Source organism: Anabas testudineus, chromosome 24 (genome assembly GCF_900324465.2).
Source record: "Anabas testudineus chromosome 24, fAnaTes1.2, whole genome shotgun sequence".
Classification (NCBI taxonomy): domain Eukaryota; kingdom Metazoa; phylum Chordata; class Actinopteri; order Anabantiformes; family Anabantidae; genus Anabas; species Anabas testudineus.
Window position 1 is genome coordinate 9322428 of NC_046632.1, and position 25594 is coordinate 9348021.

At 38.2% G+C, this 25594-nt stretch overlaps 1 protein-coding gene across 1 annotated transcript; it reads right to left on the bottom strand.

Annotated features, from left to right (window-relative positions):
- Positions 1 to 286: 286 nt before the first annotated feature.
- snx17 (sorting nexin 17) lies at positions 287 to 25111 on the bottom strand. The gene is made up of 15 exons (XM_026341080.1): positions 24255 to 25111; positions 18999 to 19073; positions 17335 to 17452; positions 15881 to 15945; positions 14129 to 14239; positions 12124 to 12214; positions 9649 to 9736; positions 6561 to 6630; positions 5818 to 5910; positions 5332 to 5535; positions 3258 to 3386; positions 2987 to 3064; positions 2751 to 2825; positions 2623 to 2664; positions 287 to 2453 (listed from the first exon to the last, which is right to left on the bottom strand). Exons 1-15 carry the CDS (start codon positions 24312 to 24314, stop codon positions 2334 to 2336), a joined length of 1419 nt encoding a protein of 472 aa, XP_026196865.1. The 5' UTR covers positions 24315 to 25111; the 3' UTR covers positions 287 to 2333.
- Between the last annotated feature and the right edge of the window lie 483 nt (positions 25112 to 25594).

The window sequence follows — 25594 nt, forward strand, 5'->3', positions numbered from 1 at the left end:
AAACATGATGAATCATGAACAACAGCAAGACCCTGAAACTGAAGAAGCTCCATGGGTTAAAGTCTTCATTAAAATTAGTTACACTTGTGCTCTTCATACTGTCACATGTCAAAATGTCCTTGGTGAAAAGGCCTATTAGTACTGCAGCTCTACACAGCGTAAGATTCTTGGTTTATGATGTGCCAGATGGCCGAAGCTGCTGCTGGAAATAAACGTGGGAGTAGTGCAGAGTGATAATGAAATAATTACTGAAGTGGACCATTAACTGACAAGAGAGAACCACAAGGTCACCTAATTTCATAGTTTATTTTAGCATCATGACAAATAGACAAGACAGTTATCACCGACCTTATCACAAAAAATCTAAATGAAAAGTAGTGGAATGAATCAACACAGTGAAATTTGACATTTAGTTTTAAAGTGATGCTCAAGAAAAATGCACTTGAAATGTAATTTGGCACCTAAATATTTTTTAACACCCAGGAGCCTGCAGCTTCCATGTACTTGGTATTGACAGGGGAAAAAAATAATTTGGGGTGTCTATGTCTCTACTAAAAATGAAAGTGAAGACAGATTAGAAAATACTGCAGGAAAAGGACATTTAATTGGACAATGTGTCTGTTTACAGTTTTGACTACCAGTGGGTAAAGAAGTTGATAGTTTGGCACTGATCTACATCAACAGGCTTCAACATCAGCGAAGACACCGCTTTTCGAAATAACTGAAGCTAACATCACTAAAAATAGAAGGACATGTCTTACGAGACAGTGGGATATGTTCATTTTGTTGATCAGTCACCTCACCACAGCACCTTTTTCAACCAAGTCCTCTGAGATGATTGGCACAATGTACCTACAAATTACAATGAAATGAAGCCCCAAAGAATGTGTCCCACCAACCATCATATGCCCCAAACACAAGACAAAAAAAATCGGAATTTGTAAACACTTAACTATGAAGTCCCCTACACATTACAGTATGTAAACATGATAAATGTTAGTCCATTTACACATTTTGTTTTATACAGCTTAGATTACATTTCATCTATTTGATTAGAATAAGCTATGATGATAAAGATATTAGTAAATGTTCTGAATACTTAATTGCATGTACATAATATAAAAAGTGACATTGTCATAATTTTTGTGTTTATTTTGTGCAAAATGCTTTAGTAAACTATAATTTGGCATTTATGAGAAACCTTAAAAAATTGGTTAAAAAAAATTAAATCATAGATGGATTTACAAAAGCTCCTTGGAAAAAACTTCCACACAAAGTTGTGTTCGAGCTTTCGCTCAAACATTCATCTCCACCTGTAATACTGTGCAAAATTGATGGGTTCAGCAAGTGCAAGCAGCTCAGCCAAATTAACCATCTATCAAGTTCTGCAAGATCTTGGGCAACACTGGCTGACACTAACTTCTATTTGACATTTCAGCCCATGTTGTGTTGAATGGAGAGGAGTAACCCACCAGGCAAAAGCAAAAGTTAAGGCAGCAGACTATTTCTGAAGGCATTATGAGCGACTGTGCCTCAACCATGAGCTGAAAACACAACTGACATATTTAATGACTCGGCACATGAACAGCACGCAGAGGATCACTAACAGTATTAAAAACATGACAATTTGGTTTATAGCCAAGCTAAACACTGATCATCCATATATGAAAGCAGCTGAATGTTCTACAGGTTTGTAAGATTAATTTCAACACATTCACTGGTTAGTTTGAGAACTATCCACGACCAGTTCTGCTGTATTATCACTAGTGCCTGGTCTAACTAAACATTTGGCTCTCTGGTTGGAAAAGGACATACCAGCACTAGAGGAAGAATCTGGGATCTAGTTTTCTTCATGTACTTATATGTACTATAATATATTAATTTATGTTGTACCCCAAGGATTTCACTGCATTATAGAACTTCACATATCGTGTTCATGGATCAGTAATTCACACGAAGGAAACAAAAGCTGAAAATTGATCAGATCAGACAGTGACTCATGGAACACATCTCTATTTGAGTGCCTGTAGCTTTACATGCTATTTACAGTATGTTGCCACAAGTTAATAACATAGGGACCAAGTCTCAGTTGAATATAATTACCATAAATGAAAAACAAATCAAGATGAGCTTTTAGAGTCTAAAAGGAAGGACGCTGTCGAAGATTAAACAAGAGCTTAAGGCAGCAATTTCTTCAGAAAGGAGCTACAATCTTGCAGAATCTGACGTGTGTGTGTTTGTGGTCCGCTCGGTTTGGCTCAGCTCAGCTCAGTATATTTGTCGCCCCAGTTGTTGACAGTGGAATGAAGAGGGAAGAACAGAGAACTGGAGGATTACAAGTCATCATCCCCGATTCCCTCAAAGGCATAGTTGCCATGGAAATCATTGCCACTGATGTCATTTGCTGAGTTGGAGGCGCTGATCCCTCGTAGAGACACTGAGCTTAACTTGGTCTAAACACAATAATCAGAAGTTTAATCAGCAGCGGTTTATTATGATATGTTAATGGTTCTTGGAACACATTAACCAGCTACTATTTGACAGCTGCGTTTTTTTTTTTTTTTTCTAAGCAGAGAACACATTACAGGAAAATAAAATCCACATAATCAAAGAAATACTCACCGAGAGTTTGACAACTTGTTCCCGGTTTGGGTCGGGTGAATCCTGTAGTCAAAGCACATATGAAGTTCAATTATCCTGCACTTGGGGTAACTGAAAACAAAATTATGGCATGCTCTTCATTTTCCTACCAGAAGAGGGGGAGATTTCACAGCTTGCTGACTGTCTGCCCGCTGGATGGAGCCATTGTGTCGTTTCCTCAGCATCTGGAAGGCGACACAAGTACAAAAGAACAATTAGCGATGGGGTTCATTTTATATGTACATGTACTTAGATTTCTGCACCACTATACTATTCGATGACTTCTTACATGGAAAAGTGAAGCTACATGAAATGTTTTTAAGGATAATACTTTGTTAACACAAACCTTTTTTATGCTGCCACCCGACTTCTTCACCATTAATTCATCCACCATAGACTGAAGACAGATGCTCATCATGATGGCCTGAAATCACAGACAAACTTAGTCACCTCTGCAATATTGTACATGTTTGTCACTTATCCTTCTTCGGTATTACTTAAAATATACACTGGAATAATGTGTCTATAATGAAAACAATCTGAGTCAACCATATTTGTGTCTATTACGCATTTAAAGTTTGATAACTCCCACCCTGACCCCGTCAGTATCTTCTCACCTGCTGACTGGTGATGGTGACCCACTGGAGGCGGTCCTTGCTCATCAGATACTCGAAGGCGAGCTCCAGCTTGACCTCACATTTGGCTGAGCTGCAGGGATTAGTTGTACCGTTGGCTACTGGGACTTGCTATAGTGTCAGAACAGTTGAAAGATTATGATTTGGTGCTTCACAGGTATGTTCTAAATATATTATCATTAACCTCTTATAATTTACATATTATCTATTGTAGGCTTGTTCCTCAGCCTTCTTAAATCTGTCTTGTGTTTGAAGCACACAAAAAAGAAACACATTTTTATATTTCAAGAGCATAAGCTTGTTATTCTACTCCATGACTGAAGGGTCATGTAAGCAGCTGAATCACATTTCCTGTCTTGCATTTCTTCTTAGAAAGCAGCCGCTCTCGACAGCCTACCGAATCTTAACCAAATCCTAATACAACACTTGCTAAAAGATAAACATGTGCAAAAGAGAGAAATATGTACAAATACAGAATATTAAATGCCTTTGAGATTTGTCATTTGTTGTTGCAACAAACCAGATGTTCTGGAGTAGTTTGTTGAAAAGGAAAGGGCTTCTTAAAATAACTATGACCTCTGAGGCTGAGATAAAAAAAACTGATCCCCACGCTGGACCTTGTGGAGGATCAGCCTCTAATAAGATGAGCCAAAATGCATTTTAATTTTAGACGTGTTGCTATGTGTCCAAATCTCTGTGCTGATTAACTTTTGCTAAGCTTCTATGATACATCTAATAACTAAGCTGGTTAAAGAGTAATGCAACACTAAAGTTGACAATATTCTCCATCTCTATTTGAATTTAAATACTCATCTTTCAAATAGTGACTGAACTGATGTGAGTAGAGCTTCATGTAATGCTTTTCTCAGCACCTCACAGAAGTATGAATAGATAAGATTCGTTCATGTTCAGAGCACAATCAAGGCTGATAACTGTGAGGTGCATGCCGTTTGGATTGATGTTTTCTTGCTGAGACAGTTCTAGTTGACAATTTGGAGAGAGAACAAATTAATTCTTTAGACAATTAATTTGTTCTGGATTTCTTGCCAGCTAAAAATAATACAGCTGTAATCAGGAGTAAAACATGGGTAGTGATTTTTTGAAATTGCTTCTATTTATTCAGTATGGTACTTTCAGAAAGTTGCGTGATGTTTTAGAGACATGCAACCACATTCTGTGCTGTAGTAGCTGCCAAATCCAGAATTTTCGTCATCATGGGTCAAACTCCAAAATCACTAAATATTACCGTACATATCCAACTGGATGCATCTGAATCTTAACACTGTGCCTTCTACTTCTTTCAAACCTTTGCTGCTCAAAGTGCAAACTGCAAAAATGATGTGCAATGGGTATTAACTCATGAATACAAGCAACACAACTAAATCAACTAGTGTTTATTTCTAAAGCCAGTAAAGGAGTTGAGATATTTCTTTTGTAAATGCCTATGAAACAGTATCCGTCTTAAACTGAGGGATTGTGTAGCTAGTGTTTGAGTAACGTTACAGGTCAAGGTCAGATTTGATTTAGAATTAATTGTGGGTAATTGGTTGGTTCTGGTCCTGTGCTTTGCGAGTGAACGACAACAGAACTGAATGCTGCTTTCTTGTATTGCATGCCATTATTCTCTCCTTGCCAAAAGACAATTATCAGTTCAAATAAAGGATGCTGCTCTATGTATGAGGTTGGTGGATCAATAAAGCTCTATCCCTATGTGGGCTGTGTGTTTGGGCTGTAATTGGACTGATGAAGATAGATGGTGCAGAGGTCAGAACTTTTAGCAAGTAGGAGTAAAAACTAATGCTTGGCAAGAGTAAAGACATTTGTTTCTGGTGCAGTGGGTGAAACAACAGTTGTAAACGGGCAGCTTTTGAAGCACAAAAGGCATTGCTGGTTTGACACAAATTATTCTGATACCATAAGCTTGAAGAGCAGAGGTGCAGCAGCTTTGGCTACAGTCTGATGGGATTCCAATTTGATTATTTCAGAGGTTGAAAGATACAGACATGCATGAAGGTGAATTCTGTTCTCATATTGTCTTACACACAACTCCACTTACAGAAGACGTGACTCGCCAGCACCTCATGCGTGTGACCTTGAAGCTTCCCTCCTTCATTTGTTCGTTGGGCAACTTGACATGGAAGTTGAGCTCATTATTGCCAGCACTGACAATAACTTGACAGCCCTTCTCAGGGAAGTCAGTGATACATGGGTCAAACTTAATATAGCCATAATATTTCAGTGTCTGACCTAGATGAATGAACTGGAAAGAATAAGAAAATTAGTTTCCAAAAATTAACTTCTGTAAAAAAAAAAAAAAAAAAAAAATGCATGTCTTTGTCTAATCCCTGGAGAAAATAAATTAGAATTCTTAGCTGGATTCATGTAATAAATCATTCATATCATGGGTAAACTAGGCTAATACCATAACAGACTCGCCTAGAAGCAGTACTGCACTGGTCTACAGATTTATCAGCTGCATTGAAGTTAGTAAGTAAAGTAAAGTCAAAGATTTCATTAATCTTAAAGAGATGCCCTTGTTTACCTCTTTCTTGGATCCTTTCTCCTGCAGTGATTTAAGTTGCCTGTGCTGGTCTTTGTTGACAAGTATCCAGCCTCGCTCGATGTCAGACACTGTCTGGAGAAGCAAAATCAAAGAACTAAAATTCATCTTCTGCACAAATGAACAAAAGGAAACAGGTATTTGTATTTCTTAAGTATTTATTAAGTTACATTTGGGAGAATTCACACCCTAAAGCTTTCATTTAAAAAGTGCATATCAGTAAATAATAACACAGAAACATGCACATGCTTGCAAACTTCCTTTCTGCTACCCAGAGGCAGCACTCAGCAGTTCCAGGTTCTGATCAAACTAGCTGCCTCAAAAATGCTTAATACAACAGATCACGGTTGTTGCAGTAAAGGGAATCTGCTGTAATAGGATGAGAGAGAGGAACTACAGACTTCAAGGTGCTACAAAGTCAAAACAAGCTGACGCAGCCATCAGATAATGGAGGGACCCAGGGGATTGGGGGGGGGGCATTTGGCAGCTCAGGGACATAGCAGTGTTTGATTTAGTTTTCTTGCTAGCTCCAAAACAACAGATGCAAAATGAACCCAATCATGGCTAATTTGGATTTTTCTGATTGGTTCAGCATTACAAAAGTAAAAAAAAGACCACTGTTAACTAAATATTATTAATAATAATAATAATAAATAAATAAATAACATAGATGAAATTAGATGAGATAAATGACAGTGGTTTAACTAAGCAGTGATATCTCTTACCTGGGCATATAGCAAATTCAGACCAACTCTGTTGTCCATCACATCACTATCATATGCCATGTCCCAGTAACTGCAGAGAGAAATGTCATCATCAGTTTCTACAAATCCATATTGACTCAGACAATCTGTGCGCTACATGTGTTAAAGCACAAGTTTGCACAATGTCTGGACCCAACTTACCCAACACTATGTGGATTGAGCAACAATGGTTTGCGTGTATGTGTCTGGGACCACATACAGTATAACAATGTTATAATTCTGCTTACAAAAAACTGAAACGTAACTGGTTTCATACCTCAGTTAAGGATTATTATCAGTGGAGTGTTCATTATTTAATACTGTTTTTATTCAATTTAGCAAAATTCTTAACATGTTCATGTTCATGTGTATAAGACTTTGGAACAGGCTTGAGATTTAACATGTTAACTGTAACTGCATAATACAACAGGTGTTACTGGAGGTAGATGTTCAAGCATGCTGCCTGTTCACATCAGCAATTCAAAGCTGGTAACGGAGAAGACAGAATCACAGTGAAAGGAGGAGAGAAGGAAGAGAGAATGAGAAGAATATGAACAGTGGAATCAAAATTAATAGATCTGACTGTCTTAAAAGTTAAACATGCAGTGAAGGTTCCTGCTGGGACACGTGGGCTGTGTTTTGACTTCTCTAAATTAGACTAATCAGTCAGTTGTCAAACCTTTGCATTTTATATATATACATATTCCTGCTGACCTATAAGCACCTTTAGTACTGTTCATATTTAGTCTTTCGTGAATGTTTGGATAATTGTAATATCTAGTGATTAGAAAAGTCTGTCGTTACATAGACTCAGTGTTTGCAGCACACAGAGAAAGAATTCACTCCATTTTTAGAATGCATTAAGAGCCCTTTTCATTATTTTGACCTAATCCTTCCCTGGATCTCATACACTGGGGGTCTGTTTTTCCTCCACTTGTTAGCTCTACTATCATTCGGCCCTTGCTGCTCTACACTCCCCAGTGAAACTAGGTCAGGATGACTTAAGATTTTCCTTGAGGCAGTAAGAAAGTAAATATTGTGTGCACCTCAGTCAGTAGGAGGCAAGATAACAAAAGAAGAAGAAGATATATGAGGAAGTCGAAAAATGTTAAAAGGGAAGCAGTCGCTGACTGCGGACTGTATGGGGAAGTATGCATCAGTATTTTGTCCATGAAGTTTGTTTGGGCAGCCCACCCAAAAGCTGCTCTGCCTCCTCCTAATAACAGATAAAGTTACATCTGTCAATTTTCATCTAGATAAATGAACCACAAATATACCATAAATCTGAGTGCTTTTCTGTGAAACCAGTGCAAATATTGTTACAATATTGCTGTTGTTGAAGCAGTAACATTTCAAGACATGCCATTAGCTACTGTTTAAGTTTAAAAAAGGTGTTTGTTTTATGTAGTGGAGCATGCTTGATTTGTTGCACAGCCAAACACTACTCAAAAGGAGCCACAAAAGTTATAGCTTAAAGAAATGACAAAACACATTATCTATAACCCATCTCCAAAGTAATAGCAGTAGATTCATTAAGCCATGGGAATGTTTTACAATGTTTCCCCCTTTAGGGTACAACTTTCATTTTATATCAGGTTTTGTGATGAAGTGTCTGTGTTTCTGTTTCATTTCTACTCTGTCTGCAAGCCATGCCATTTTAAAGGCTTTTTATCACTATAGCTCCAAACCTGCCTCAAAAAGTGCCTTAGATTTTTCCCCTTTTGTATGCATTCTGCTCAAAGCGTTTCCTCCACCAATTTAGTGTGTGACTCATTCGTTGGATCCAGGATCGATAGCTTAAATAAATTATCACAATTGATGCAGCAAAACCAGAGACATTGGCAAGTAAAAGTATGTAAGCCTTTTGAAATTTTGTGGTTTTCTCTATTCTTCATCTAAGTCAAGAGTATTCAAAAATATAATGTGCCTAAAATAATAAAAAAATTAAAAAAATCAGATCTTTCCTGTCTTTATTGAGAACAACCGTAAAAACCTCATCCTGCTAGCGGAAAAAGTATGTGAAACCTTGAAATTAATAACTGGTTGACCCCCACCCCCTTGACAGCAAAAAACTGGACCAGGCGCTTCCTGTAGCTGTGGATCAGACCTGCACATGTTCATTTTAGCCCATTCTTCCTGCAGAACTGCTTTAGCTCTGTCATATTCTTTGGATGTCTCATGTGTGGCTCTCTTAAAGTCGTTCCATAGCATCTCTATTGGGTTGAGGTCAGGGCTTTGACTTGGTCACTCCAAAAGACATAGATGAAGATCAGATCACAATGGTTCACATATTTTTTCTTGCCACTGTATATTGTCTTTTATTCTACTATATCCACAATGTATCTCAGCCACTAGCAGTTTTGTCAGACTTAGTTGCATTGTGTTAGTATGGGCTAATGTAGCCTAAAGCAGAAAGGAATGGACTACAGAGGTCTCTCTGCCAAACTCACTCCTAACTGCACTTTTTGTTTTCAAACTTTTCCACAATCCCAAATACGGCCTCTGAAGTTACATTATACAGTTAGTTGAGGCAATTTATCAGAGTTTGTGAAGCACTCTCTGGAGCCACAAAAAGCTTTAGACAACTTCACATATGTAACAGTACTTCAAAACATACTAACAGAGCAACGTGTAAAAATCAGCACAGTTCCCCATTCAGCTTACGAAGCAGCAGAAAGCACACAGGAACAGGAATGGATGAATTGTTGTTAATCGTGGGAAATAAACATAGATTGTCACTGACCCTAGTTCCATTTGTTTTAAGATATAAAACAATGAAAAACATTATCACAGAAAAACACTGACCTTGATTACAAAGAATGTTAACAATTTCTTCTCTGTATAAGGATACAGGCTTTGTGGGCTGACTGATTAGTTTAACCTCTGGTTTGATATTGCTGGTTGTTGTAACTGTCACTTCATAGACTTTAACTGAAAAGTGCTATGTTAGAAGATTTAAGTAAGTGGGGGGATTCATAATGTTTATTCAACACATTTTGCTATGTAGCTGGGGAAACAAATACCTCCATACCAGAAAGACACTATGAAGATGTAAGCAGGTGGTAGTTACCTTTTCCGTAGGAGTATGTGAAATTCAGAGCTCCTCAAGCTGTTAATGGATACATAAGGCAGTTCAAACTCCTGCAGCTTCCGCACAACTGAGAGAGAAAGAGAGGAAAACAGAGAGAGTGAGGAACAAGTACGTCTAAAGTCCCTGGGACATTTGGATAATGACGATATCAACAAACAGTGTGGTTGACTCCATCTGGTCAGATAAAATATTTGTCTGTAAGTATTCTAATATGAAAAAAGATAATGGCCTCTTTGTGTGTGCGCGTGTTCATAATCTGCAGCTGTCTCATTTTAGCAAGTTCCCTGAAGAGGGTTCAAGTGATCTCTGGGGCTGCTGGGCTTTTAGAGATCACAGCATGCACAACTCCGATGAATGCAAAGCTCTTCAGTTTGCCATTAAGTTTGCAAAAGTATGTTTAAAGATCTGCTGTATACAGGGAGCAGAAACACATCTTAGTTACTTTGATCTTGCAAATCTCTGCAGGAGTTCAAAGACAGACAGAAATAAGATGTTAGTGGGAAACTACTAAAAAACATAAAATGCAGATAAAAGTGCAGCTTTTTCAAACCATACAGTGCTTCTTCTTGACATGCCTTCATGTCTATGCATATTTTACATCACATATTGATTTACACACACTTCTGGGAAACATACAGCCTTTCAGTAACTGAATTCCTCTAGCTGTCCTGTTATGTCAATACTCCCAGCACCACTTGTTTGATTCACAGCCTTCTGCACCAGATTTATTCTAGTAGTTGAGTCATACACATGGCGCTTCTCTTTATACCCCATATTCAGATTTAAACTCTGCCAAAAATATACAAGCTAGCCAGCAATATTTACACATTATTCCACGTTCACTTGCCACCATTTTTTAGCCTGGAATGGATTTGGCATGAGGAGAGGGGGAGCATTTGGCAGGTGGAAGACAAGAGAAGAGAGCCTTTGGGACAGAGGAGAGATTTGACCCAACAGGGCTGTGATAGGACGAAGAAAGGGAATGGAAAATTGAAACAATTTGGGATTGGAAAGCTGTTTGCTTGTGTCACTGCGGTATTCCATTTGATAATAAATGTTGTGCAATTATTTTGAGTAGAAACAGACACTGTGTATCAGCACTGACTACTGAGTACAGGCAATCATCTGTGCCTAAGGTGCTTGTCCACAAGTCAGAAACACACATTTATTAATACATTTATTTTTCTTAATACACTGTTAAAGCATCATGATACATGTGATAATATGTGTTTATGCACTCAGCTTGCATTATTAAGTGTACTACCACAAAACACGGCAGTATATGGCAAATATTGATGAGATGCATTTACACAGCTGATTTTTTATTTTTGACTCACCTTCATATTTTTCAAGAGGGTTCAGCATGCAAATCTAAAATCCCTACAGCTGTCAGTAAATGGCTGAAGTACAACAGTTTTGGTAGAAGTAATAATTGACCAAATGCTAAATTTATTCACAAACATATCTAGTGTTTGCACAGTAGATGGGGAAAAGTTAGCAATTATCTAGATATAATATATATCTGAATAAAAAATAAATATTTTTTGTATTCAGAGTATAATATGAAATGAGAAATTCCTCTCTTCTCTTTGTAGCTCTGAAAGAAATAGGTCACTAATTATAAGTTGTGTATGATGCCATTTTGCAGTCAACAACTGCATTCTCATCCTGAAAACACTGCAAGTGGCCTGGTGTGAAAGCTCACACCTTTCGAAACACTGCACAACTAGCACACATAGCCAGACAGGGCTTCACTGAGCTCCAAAGCATTGAATAAATGAATAATGCATGCAGCCAGAGATACAGCAGGAACTCAGATACAGGAAACACCTCTCATGGGGTGATGCAGTTCTTCTTCTTTAACTAAACTATAGCACAATGCTTTGCCAAACAGTGAGAGAAATCAAAATAGTTGCTGGACAATTGCTAGATTCCCCTAAATTTCCTCCACATACTATAATTCACAGAGGAAGAATTTAGAGTAAAAGAAATTAAAAATGTAAGTTATAACAATTCCCAATCAGTATTGTAAAGCTTTAGCATTCATTCTCAAACCCTACTTCTTCTTGTTTGTAAGAAAAATGTCTTCTAACTTCTGTATGATTTCTAAGCTCTTAAGATGACCACTTCTAGAGATTTCTGAAAATACATTCCAGGGTGGATTTAAATTATAGACAGTAATGAATTATTGATCTACTTTAAGAAGCTTTTAAATGGGAGAAAAAAAATCCTTTATATATTTGCAAGCACACTAAACCTTCAGCTGAAAAGCTGAAGATTCCAGTTTGACTTTGCATTCTTACTGCTACTACTATTTTAATTAGCTGGTAATTAATAGCTTGTTTAGATCATTATATCGACATATATGGATACTGCTTTAACAAAGAACAAAAACTTTTTTTTTTAATCTTTTGTTTGTCTTTGATTGCTTAAGGGTCTGATGTTGAAACTCACATGTTAAACCTCCATCTACACCCTCACGGACGAGGAACAGACTGAAATAACCAACAAGGTCATCTGGAAGATCGAGCTTTGTAGCAACGGCCTAGAGAAAGATGAGAAAGAGACAAGCATAAAGAGAGAGTTCATTTTCATGATAAAAGTCAAATGATTAATTCCTTTATCTGTTTTATTCTTACACAAAAATATATGAAATAATGAGTGATAAAATGAGTGAAGTCAGATAAGAGGACAAAAACCCTGTATGAAGCAGAAAACTTATAAAAAGTTATATGTAAGCACAATCATACTTTAGCTTCAAAAAATTGCTCAAACTGCAAATTCTTTTTACAGTTTAACATCATGACACATGCATTTACAATAGTGGCTGTCTTTGGCTTTTAACAACTGTCTTTTGCCAGCATACATGTTTTTCTGTGACAAATTGTATAAACAATTGTGCATAGTACCACTTCCTCTTTGGCCTGGTTTAATGTCTGCATTTGAAATGTAGACAGGCAACTGCTAAACTGTAAATACCTTTGTTGTATTGCTGAGACAAAACGCTGTACAAAAAAATCAGGAGGCGACACACAATGTAGACGTCTGTTGTGGCTCACTTGTGGTTAAACATTCATGAGAGTACTTTAAGAGTGATCTAACAAGGTTGATTTACAGCCAACAGTGACAAAGGACATCATGACGAAGCAGCATGTTTTTACCGTGATGACTTATTTCAGAGTTAGTGCAACAGTGGGGTTTTTTATGATCAATGAAGGGTAGAGGTGAAGAGCATATACTAAAAGGTTTGGGCCACAGTCACTATCTGACCTATTAAACACACACACACACACACACACACACACACACACACACACAAAAAATCAATATATATATATTTTGAATATAATACTGTAGTGTCATAATTTATGAAGTTATGTATTGACTCTGCTTTTAGTATTTAGTCCATCTCTATGTTAGGTAAGCTTGTCAAGCCCTGTCATCATATTCAGATTTTTATGTTACTTTGTTGTAAACTTTGATTTTACTGTGATATTTTTATTATTTAGACTGAAGTAGCTCTGACTTCATAAAGTCCTTTAAGAGCTGCTTTGGTAAAGACAGTCTATACAAATAGATGTGACTTCATTGGGTTTACGATTTGGTGTACTGCCTGTTGAGCTTATTAAAGACCCTAAATCATTATCACTTGTCTGAAAGAAATCCCAGGTATCTGTCAGCACTGTTATGAACAGCAGACACCAAATGCCTCTGGTTAAACAGACAAACACAGAGAGTTTATAACACACAGTAAAAGATTAAATCATGTTAATCTTATCAAGACATGTGGCCTTTTGCAGAGCTAATCAGCACTAAACCACTTAGTTTCAAGTTGCAAACATGATTATACACTGCCTGGCCAAAAAAAAAAAAAAAGTTAATACCTTGATTTAACTAAGCAATATATGATAATATATGATGATAATTACTGCATGGATGATTATTTTTCACCTGGCAACAAGTTATTTAACCCAAACTGAGGCAGTGAGTAGCTTCTCATTTCTTAAATAACCATATCTGAAGACACATCCTGTGGTCATGGAAAAGATGTTCATCTGTTTCAGAAGGGTCAAATTATTGGCATGAAACAAGCAAAGAAAACATCAAACAGGAAATTGTTGAAACTACTAAAACTGGGTTAAGAACTGTCCAATGGAAGAAGGTCATGTGGTCTGATGAGTCCAGATTTACCCTGTTTCAGAGTGATGGGTGCATCAGGGTAAGAAGAGAGGTGGGTGAAGTGGTGCAACCATCATGTCTAGTGCCTACTGTACAAGCCTGTGGGGGCAGTGCTATGATCTATCCGTGAGTCTATAATTCATTATAACACATTTCTTTGTATGTATTCTGAGACTAAATTTGCCATATCTGCAAATTATGCAATAAACACACCCATTTCAACACACAGGTTGAAATTGGTGTATTTACGCTCTTTAACAGAATACACTGTGGCACTTACATCAAGGACATCCTCCGTCTGATCTGAGGTCAAAATGTTGACTGTAACCTTCTGACCATTGGAGAGAGAGATGTCTAGAGCAACTTCTTCTGTAGGAATTTGCTGTGTCTCCTGTAGGAAAAAAACACAACATAACAGACACTTGTTCAGCTTCACGGTTAATCTGGTTTTTTCTTAGCAATCCACAACAATGTCAAACCAATATCATATAGGAGGAAAAACAGTTAAGTCGGTTAGTCAAAGCCGAAGTTAACTTCCGGAGGCGATTCACACAAGCTACTAATTTCCTATTTAGACTTTTCTTTTGTGGTCCCATCCTACAAGGGCAAATTTCAAATGCAGCTCTTATACTTCAATCCAATGAGTGAGAATGGACAATTATGTATTTATTACAAGTAGACTGCTTAACAAATATTGCTTTTATGCCACAGATGAAATTATTTCTTTTTCTAAATGGCAAAACAACACTTAAAGAAAATGAAAAATCTTGTGTAAGGAGTAAGGGTAATAACTCCTAATAATATGAATTAACGCTTAATTTTCTTAACTCAATTGAAACTTAATAATAAAATCGATCATGTTGCCATTTCAATCTGATTAACAGACTTATTGCTGGAACTTTAAGATTCCCGGCTCACCCATAAAAATGGAGCTGAATTCATTAGTACTGTTGCATTTGTGCCTCTGTTTGTGCCTTTCCAGCAAGGAACAAGAAAGGCAGTGGAACAAAATTCCACAAAAAAGAAGAAAACAAAAAATCAATAAATAACAAATCAGACAGATAAACCTAACTGTGAAAACCTCTGAATATTTCAAAACTCTAAACAATCGCTTCAGAACTTAAAAGAAATCTTAAACTGAGCAACAGTCTCTCACCACCTTGGCTAAATCATCTCTTATGTTCCCTGTTCTCTGAGCAGGGGGTCTCCAAATACAACCCTGCCACCAAAGTGCAGATGAATTGATAACACCAGGCAGTAATTCATCTTCTATTCTGCACCTGCTGTCCTTGCAGTACATAAGGTGCTGGCGGTGAGGGAGAGCGACAAACACAGACACTAATGAGAAAAGAAGAAAGAGTAGGAGAAGCAGAATGGGTGTGACGTGGCTGCAGATGGATGAATCTGTCCATAAAGGTTATTGGATTTGCAGTCCTCCGGGCAACGCAGGTCACAGCTTGAATGATGACAAATCAGTCCCGCTACCTGGTCTGAATAAGTCATTGACACGTCATCTGTCAGGCAGCAGTAACACACAATTAGTTTGTGTTATTACAGCATCGTCCACGTCAGCTAAGAATATGCTAGCCTTTTTAGTGGTACATGAAGAGCTTTTTGGCAAACCTCATGAGGATGATTCATCAGGTAGCTCACTTTTCTTTTATTTATGATATAATGTTTCAAAAGGATTCAGCTCCCACACACAATGCAGCTATGTTGCCATCTCCTGAAGAATGTTGTTTATCCCCCTCAGTTTATGTCTGACATAAATATTTCACACATTTCTGCATTTAAACCAAAACCTAGAGATGACACAAACCAAGACAAGAGGATCTACTGCCACACACCTCGACAAACGAATAAAAGAATATACAGTAGCTAGCTCACTCTACCACAAAGCAAAAGTAATTAGTAGCCAGGCAGAAATGCCTACATCAGGTTTTTGGTCCAAAGAGCATGCCCTGCCCACTCACAGGCTAGCCAACAGAAAACAGCCAAATGACGGGACGGGGGGGGGGAAGCAATAACCAACCTGCTGTGCTTTTCTTAAGAAACCATTGAACAGGTCACTGGCTCCAAGCAAGGGATCCTGACGGACTGTTAAAAACATAAACAGGAGAGAAATTAGAGAAACCAAAACAGCAACAAGACCACAAAATTAGTCATATCACACTGAATTGTTAGCTCAGCCATTAGTTAAGGGTCCTTTAGTGGATGCTATGTAAATATAAACTTCCCAAGGCAGAGCCTTTTCCAGCTGGTCTTAATGTTTCTCTTGTCATGCTGTTTGATATTGTTCTGTGAAATGGGGTTGGCCTTTCAAAACAACTGACAAGGCAGTTTAGGTCAGTAAAATACAACAACTTGTGATCTGGCTTTGCCTCAGTTTACTGTACTAACTAGTAAGTGAGTATGTATTTTACTCATGTTGCAGATTTCAGTTGCAGAGCTGTGAATTTTTATTATCTGTATGATAAGCTTATATGTGTATTTGAGCTAGTACATCATTGTCCTTTTACATATTAGTCTAACCCTTTGACAAAATGTAAAAGTTCTATGAGCCATCTGCGTCACAGCAGATGTGTTTGTGGTAGTTCATTTTCCATAACTATGTAAAAAGCCATGATGTAACCAAGTGAACTTGTAGCCAAGAACACCCTGTGTGCGTATGCTCCCAGACTATGAGCAAATACACACTCTAACAACGCTTCCTTGTTCTGCTGAAACTGCCAGTGCTTGAGAGGATTAAAACAAACCCTCTGGGTTACTGCTGGTTCCACTCATTCATGTTCATATGCAGAGAGTTCAACTTATTACAAAAAAAATCTCTTAAACTGAGATAGGAGACTCTAGCTGGCTTGTTGAGGAAGGTATAAACACATACAAGACTTGAACTGTCATGAGGCACATTTACTGCAAAAAAAAAAAAAAAGTTTCACTGTTACTGTCACAAAACATAGAAAATATTCTCTGACAGTCAGCTTTTCAAAAGTCAAGTGTCCCTGTGGAAACACATCATCTTTAGAGGATCCAAACCCATATGCATTTAAAAAGCCAACCAGGTCTGAAATCATGAGTAGGAGTGTTTCCATCGGGTATGTCAGTATAACTAGTAAGGCTTTGGCTGGAGTGTACCAGCTCTCTCTGTGCTCAGATCATCAGCTCTGATCATCAGTGGAACACTTCTACCTTTTATGTGGCACGTAGAAACCAGTGTAAGCCTGGCCTCCCCATAGACAACTCATTCTTGTCATTGATGCAGAGAAGAAAACATTTCCTGGTCTCAATGTAACAGCGTTTTAAAAACAAACTTATTACTTACTTGTACTTATTTGGTACAGTTTTATTTTTATTTTATTTTATTTAACAATTCAAATTTAAATACCAACAAAAACAACCACGTTGTAGCTGGAATTTAAATTCAGAAATGAAGTGAAAAGCAATCCAAGCCATCTGTAAAAAGTCTATTTGGCATGAATAACTTACCAGCCTGCATGTATTTCTCCAGCTGTTCTCGTCTCTGTTCGACCTCAGCAGGAGTCAGAGTGAAGATCTTCTTTGGGGGGAAAGCAGGCACGACATTGCTGCCGTATTCTTTCTTTATCTGTTGGTGCACAACACAAAATGAAAGACTAAAAAAAGCAGCAGTATTTAAGGCTGTATTTTTGATCACGACTGAAGAGTCAGTTAGCTAAATTTATTTTTAAACAGAAATTTTGAGCATCTGTGAAAGCTTTTATATGGGGTTATATGATCAAACCTATTAACTTAACTACAGAATGGCAGCCTCTTGAATTAAAGAGTTGTAGATTCATTTTTCTAAGAGGTACATTCATGCTGTTTGAGATGAATCACAGGGTTATTTTAAGCCCTGTTTGAACGACTAGCTGGTAGACTTTCCGTGCATAACACACATACACACGCACGCAGACAGAGAGAGAGACAGATACATCTGGAACCCTGGCTGACTGTCTAGCTATTCCAAGTTTTCTTTGTTTTCCAGCTTCTTGACTCATTTCTACCATTTATCATTTGAAATCTGGCAGCTTTGAACCTTGAAAGTCTTAAACTAAAGACCTCACAAATCTAGAATCATACATCAAATGTGGTTTAATTTGAACCTGTATGTTGCTGCGGGCAAAAAACTGTACATCACACTGATCATTAGGATTTTATTGGCACATTCTTTCATCATTAAAAAAAACTCCTGTCCTGCACATATGGCACAATGAAGAAAGACCACAGTGGGTATTAGGGGAAGAGAGGTGATTTTCACCTTAACATAGTGTCCATTGCAATTTCAGGCACGCCAGAGGCACCACCGGCTAGACAAGTCAGCACTTACAGCCACAGACACCGAGCATGGGTTATAATGTCGTCAAAGTCCTAAATCTGATATAACCCTGAGCTCATACAGCTTATTACAAGTTAGCTGTCAATTTCTCAGTAGTAATTGAGGAAAGTGTGTGCAATCACCAGTGTTTTGAGGTCATGCCTACACCACAGGAAGCCCTTTGGGGCTGATGCTTAAAGATTCAAGTGCGTCTTTCCCACACCCTGTTGCCAGGCAACAGCAACTGTGAGACTGGACAGCACAGACGTGAGGATGGAGATAGCAAAGTTTGGCCCTTGCTTGCCTTTTTTTATTAACCTGCATATTCTATCTATGATAAATGTTATTCATCTATCTTCATTCACTGCACTAGAAAAAAACAAGTAGCTGCTGAACACAGTGATCACCTAATACCAGCTCTAACAAATATCTGTGGATCTTTGTAAAGTTTCACTGAGGCACTAAATGCTTAGAGCAAATTCAAAACTTTCCACCAACATCTCTTTTTCAGATTAAGTTTCTTTTCCCAGCAGGTGAAGTAAAAGAAAGGCCAACGACATTCTTTCCGTGTCAACCACATCCTCCAACCTCCTCCACGATTCTACCTATTTACATGCAACAGTTTGAGATTTCTAGCCATCGTGGTCTTCAAAGTTCAAAGTGATAGGAGGCTGGCACGTTGACTGTACAACAACAAAGACAAGTGAAAGGTCAGTCTAGATGGATGTGGTGGTATTTAAACAGCGGTCAGTGTTCCTCACATGCAGGACCAGTCACACTGACAGTTATGGTTATAATGTGATAGTTAAAGCCTTACCTGTTCGTGGAGGCCGAGGAGTTGACTGTAGCGTACCCGACAGTGCAGCACACCATTAACATGGATGTTGTAGGCCTGTGGGGAAAGAGCAAGGACAAATTCCAATGTGAGGAGAAAGACTGTGTAAATGTAACCAGTATGTTTCTAATACGTACAGTAAAGAAGCAACTGGACCAGCTTTAGACTTCAGGAATGGTAGAAGCAAAGAGGATGGGGAAACATAATGGGATAGAGACACAACACACACTGTGTATATTCAACTCTATATACTGAACAGTTAATCTGGGAAATAGCCAGATAGGACTCAAAACCAATCTATTCTGCTCCTACCAACCCTAGCTCTCCCTTTTTAAAATCTCAAATTTAATTGGAATTAACAATGAAAATAACTGTATGCACGAAATAAAAACCTAGTTGTATTTTTAATGAGTAGGTAGAAACAGGCATGACAATGTCAAATATAAAATGGCATATATAAATAGATGTAAGACATATATGTTTAATAACAACCATCACTTTTCTTCAACTACAAGCTCCATCAAACATCATTTTCAATGCATGAGTCCAACACAGACAGTAATAAACACATTTGCCTCTGTCCCTGTTAAATAAACAAAAACTAAATTCAGAGCAGAAAAAAAAAACAGAACTGGTGAAAGGCAGGGAAGTTACAAAACATCCTGCACCTTGTGCAAACCTTTCACTACTGTTTTACCTCATAACATAACAATTCCTCAAAAAACTCACTCTCCATCCATGTCGTTTAAAATTACCAGTGAGCTTTTCTTCATATTGGTTTTCACTGAATAGACCAAACCAATTAACTTAAAAATTATGTTAAACAAATTATGTTAAATCAAACCCTATTGACTTCTAAAGTGAAGAAAGAACTGACTGCACATTTTTTAATTATCAGCAGTTCACTGCAGATAATAACAAAGACAGAAAGCAAATAAATAACTAAATAAATCACATACTGCAGGAATTATCAGTGTCCAGTTCTCTGCAAAACCACTGTTTGGAACCAGCAATGCAAATATCTGCTTGCAGAAATGTCTGGAGCCAGTCACAAAAAGTAAATCTATTTTTCATGTCGGATGCTGCTTTAGGAGTTGGGAATGATATTGATACCACATGAATAACTAGTACTACTTTGGTTAGAAAACGTTGTGTAAGTTTACCTAAATACAGTCTCATTTACAAAACGGCACCATTGAACTGTAAAAGAATCCAGTGTTTTTGCACAAGATAAAATATGTTTAACCAGCAATCAATCCTGCCATTCTAAACACTGGACGTATTTCCCTTTATTCTGAATTGATTTGTAGACTATATGGCTGGAAAACTTGACACAGAAACCACAGAAGTGCTCGAAGCCAAAACCTGCTAGTTTATGTAACGTGAAGAGGCAGCTATCAGTTTTGACTGATCACCTCTCCTTGATCTTCCTTTTCATTTGTAGCTAAATTGTCTCATGGTTGTGACAGATCTGTTTTTATAGTGGCAATCACACTAAGTCAGCTCCTCTACTCTGAGAACATTTCAGTTTCCACCACAATGTGGACAGCTCTGGCCAGTGATGAGAGAAGTGCATACTGAAGAGATTGAAGAGATTTTCCCTTTTAGGTGTCAAAGCACAAACTGTGTGTGTTTTAATCTCTTTCCCCTTCTGACTCAATGAATATTTATAGTCAACATCTCAGTCTGTCAGAACAATAGGACTTTGTGAAGACTCCAGACCACACTGCTGCACAGTTGCACATGCCATTTCTGACATATTATGCCAACCGGTTGAAAAACAAAAAGTATAAACCAAAACTTCGAGAGGGAAATCATTTGGAATAGAGCCAACAAATGAACAAAAAGATGTGTATGCAGGCAGTACCCCAGCAGGAAGGAAGAATGAGTATGCAGAATATCTTGGCTCTGTTTGATAAAGCAAAAACTGAATTTTATTTTGTGTTAACTGCAAGCAGTTCAACTGAGGGACAGTCCAGCAGAGCCCATTATATTTTTCTTTATATTGAACCACATAATCCATTGCCCCATTTTCTTCCGTTTTCTGCATATTAATCACAAACCAAAATCTATGTAAACATTGTACATTTTGTTCCCAGCCAAATCATTCTGACTTGATTAAAACAACAGATTTGTTCTTAACTACTGCCACATATGAATGAAATATTAAGACTTGGATTATTTCACAAGTACAACTCAACTACATTCCTCCATATATAGTGGCTTCATCCAAATAAATCTATTTAATAAAATATACAAGCTAAATAACGGACAATATTTTTACCATTTTATTGATGTATTTCATTACTACAGCTTCATCGAAAGTGGAAAATTATTTTGTTATGTTGTTATGGGTTTTAGTGCAGATTTGTGTCTGTGATCAGACTCTGTTATAAAGGCCCAACAGTTTAACATCAGCTATTGTAAGCTGGGGTATGCTCCAACATCTTAATGCTTATCATCTCCTTGACTACATCACCTATTATTCATGAAGTGCTTGCTCCAGAAAAATGGCTATAGTGTCTCTTCTTGTACAATGAACCGTCATGATATGATGAATGATGATAGTTCCTTTGATTTTTTCTATTGCAATTATCTGACTCTTAAATTTGCTGTGTCTGTTTGCAGATGTCTGACAGCAAATTTGCAACTCTATAGTGTGAAATACTTATTTTTACTCTCGCATGACATTTTTGTGAATGAAACTTTCCCATCAATGATGTGAAATAGGCTGCTCTATTTGGCTATTTTAGATGTGTTGATTTTATTAATGGTCAAATCTCATGGATGTGCAGCTCCTCAAGATGAAGAAGAGAAACAAGTGATTTACGACAAGGTTTGTGGCCTTAATAGAGTTTGGTGAATCTCCTGTTGATGCGAACAAGCCCCACAGAGAAAAGCAGGAGAAGAATACAGTAATGTCCAGCGTCTATTAAAAAAAAAAAAAAGTTGTAATTTGGAGTCTTGCATCTATATGTGAGGCTGAGTATTAGTATTTTAAATGGCAAAATGTTTACCATAACATTTGAGTCCGAGCAATTCTAAGATAGATGCACATTTCAGCACATTTTCAGGAGTCTCTCTCTCAATTATTCCTCACTGTGAGATAGAGGCAGATACAGAAATGCTGTCAAATATGACATCCACAGTCTGCAAAACTATAAACAGAAGCAGATTATCTTGTCCATATCTAAGTCCTAACCTGTTCCTGATTAAAAGTAAATGAGTCATATTTGCCTCCAGTAGCACCAAAGTCTCTTACCCACAAACAAGTTGAAGTCCATACCACTGTAAATACTTTTGGGAACAAAGAGAAACATAGTAAGTCAACCAGAGTACAGGAAGTGTGAGGAATGATTTGTTTGTACTTGTACAGGAATAACACCATATTTAAAAACTGCAGCCCTTGTTCTAAGAAGCCCTGTGCAAACTCGGCAAATTCTGTGGCCTACTGGTTCCAATGTACACAGCACATCTCTCAGCATTATAATCTAGCAAAGTCCCTTCCTGTGGGCTGGTTTCAGGAAAGTCACAATGATAGTCACAGGACTGCTGAGTGAGAGGTGAAAAGTCGGCTTTTTAAAGTTCCCACTTCTGCACATGCCCAAAACTTAATCAGTCAGGTAGAAACGACCCAGAAACAGCACCTGAAATGCTCAATTTACAAATGTATTAACTTCCAGCTGAAAGAATACGTGTTGACTATCTTTTAACTCTAAATTCCTGCATATAAATAACTGCCACGTCTCCAGAGAAAGTATCCAAGTTAATATCCAAGGTTAATTTTGAACATGTTTTGTTCAACAGGGACACTGAACACAGACAATCAACTATTAACGAGCCCATTCCAAGAATTTGTTTCTGCTTTATAGCACATGGAGTCAACATGGAAAATAGTCACTTGCAGGTGTGGGACTCTGAGAACAGCCAGGGTGATGTCACGAGGAAATCAGATGCGGCAGATGTCGTTTGAAAGCATCTGGCGAATCTGAGAGTAGAGTTTGTGAAAATGCATTTTCACAAAAACTACAGAGCTCATATTCTTGAAGCATCCAAGATTGTTTTTGTTGCAATGTTAGTTCATATCATACCCTGATAGAAAATAAATTTGAACCCAGGCTGTTCCCTAGCAACGTTATGACTTGCATTCATGAATAAGTTTGGTTTAAAGGCATATTAACAGAAACACACTTAAAGCAGTGCTGTTGTCTAAACCACCATGATAAAATGATTTTGAGTTGACAGTATATTTGGGAACAGCACTGCCTCTGCCAGACATTAGCACAATGCGTGGTGAATGTGTCTGTCAGTGGTGTTCATAGTTTATGAGGTACACAGTGTGAAACATCCACAAATACCGAAAATGGTTTATGTCTGCGATGCTTCACTCTGGCTGTCCTTGACCGACCCACATGAATTATACCTTCTGAACACTTGTAGTAATTGGCTGCCAATGTGTCAAGACAGTGCAAGGCGTAGCTGGGCATAAAATACCATTTAAAAGACAATGAGGAAGAGAGTTAAAGAAAATAAACCCGCTGTGGGAGCCAACAACCACGCAAGGTGACAGAACTACAAATTATTTTTACCCTTGATGTGTCGTAGAGACTGTAAGACTGCTGTATATCCCCTAACTGTTGGTTAGGCCACTTGGCAATGCATTAAACAACGCTGGCTGCATTTTTCTCTAGGAAGGGTGGCAATATCATCATCATGGCAAACCTGGAATCACAGAAAGCTTAAATGCTGCTAAAACCTTTAAAACAAAAGGGACTCTGTTGTGCCTGAGGTGACCACCCAGAAGTTGTCTAATGGTTTTGACAGTGCCTGACAGTCAACTTAAAACACAACATAACAAGACAACATTTTGTGGCTACATGTCAGACAGCTTTAAAGTGAAATCAACGTTGAATCATGATGAGAGGCCAGGGCTTTCTTTCCTGATGATGCCTTCAATGTCCTCACAGATTCACTAGAGGTCAAAGACTTTTTTACTGAACTTCCTCATGCTTTAATTCTCTAAATCAAGTGTACCCACCCATTCAGACTGCTTATGAAATGCATGAATCACATCTGTGAGCAACATCTGTTGGCTTAACTCATGTTATAGCTGCTTTTTTCTTGCTGCATGAACTGTGACACTACATTTGGTCATCCCTGCTGCATTGACTGAAGCCTGCGGTTTATTAGGAGCTAAATGCAAGCGGGCAAAACAAAAACACGTATTATCATGCTCACCACATAGGTTGATCCATTTTCTCCCGAACGCACCTCCGTTTCGGGGATGGAAAAATGCATTTTTTTTTTTTTTTTTAGCTCGAAATACAGCCTGGTGCCAGACGACAAGTCCTGCAACGCCACCACAGCTCAGGGCAGAGGAGCAGACGCCACAGTTTCCTCCCCCCCCCCACAAAGTCCACCGCAGTGACTGTGGTCGGGGACGACGGAGAAGGGGAGGCTCGCACACGGTCCAGCCACTGGTTTGAGAGTCCGGGGAATGCGGTGCCAGGCTGGGGGGGGGGGGGACACTGCTGACGACTTCGCCGTCTCCAGAACAACTCATGTACCAAGCAGCCTCCACATAAAACTTCTCCCACGTCAAACTTTCCTCACCGCTGTCCCCGCCGCAGCCATGTTGCAAAGTGTTAACTAATCACACATTCAACGTTGGCGTTGCAAGCGTCTCCTTTTTTGTTTTGTTTTTTTTTTTTAATCCACGCACTTTGGAAAGCTATTGGAGGTATAACTTACAGCCACTCGCCGTGAGACCCTCTGCGATTCAAAGCACAGACGTGTTTCAGCTCATTCGCGTCAGCTGGTGGAAGTTTTTTTTTTCAGGGGATAAATTGTTGCAGTGGCTTCATGCAAAGCTTCGCAGCGTCGCGAGAGACGTCTTCCTGTCGACATGCAAGAGGGCACGGCGGCACTTGTTGTGGGTTTGCTTGTTTTTTACCCGCCTCCTACATTTCCCGAAGAGAAATATTCGTGCCAACGGAGCATGTACGTGAATAAAATAAGACAGGAATCGCAGAAAACAACAGGCGCGTGAAGAGCGTCAAGCCATCCTGTGGTCAGTGAATCTAGCGCCTCATCGAGAGGCATTGCAACAACCCTCACGGGTCAAACCATCGCTCTCTCCTAGCAGGGGTGGACAACCTTTAACGTGTAAAGAAAACAACACATTTATTATATTGGTTTTATGTTTAAACATGAAGCGCATACGTATAGTGCAGTTCAATAAATAAGCACAAATATATTTATTCTATAATTCTGTATTTTTAATGTATTAAAAACCGACTATCATCAACTTCCCTCTTTTCATTGGTGCAACCCAAAGTGACAGTGAACGCGCCGTCAAAATTCATTACAGTCAAAAAAAAAAAAAAAAGTGCGTCTAGATTGTGTGAACAATTTTAGAAATTAAACGAAACACGATTTATTTTACAGCCTACGTAGACTGGTGGGGTTTATAATGCTACAAATATTTAAAATGAATGGAAATGCCTGGAGATCTGGGGATATTTAAAGATCCTGTTGCATTGCAGCATTTAATTGAGCGAACATCATATCACATTTTC

Bases quoted from the DNA above. Each gene is read 5' to 3' on its own strand.
- snx17 (XM_026341080.1), bottom strand. From the start codon at position 24,314: ATGCATTTTTCCATCCCCGAAACGGAGGTGCGTTCGGGAGAAAATGGA. The intron at 17,453-18,998 runs GTAAGGCTTTAA...GTGCACCAACAG, and splicing joins TCCTCGGCCTCCACGAACAG to ATAAAGAAAGAATACGGCAG. The intron at 2,826-2,986 runs GTTTGTGTTAAC...GTCGCCTTCCAG, and splicing joins CGGGTGGCAGCATAAAAAAG to ATGCTGAGGAAACGACACAA.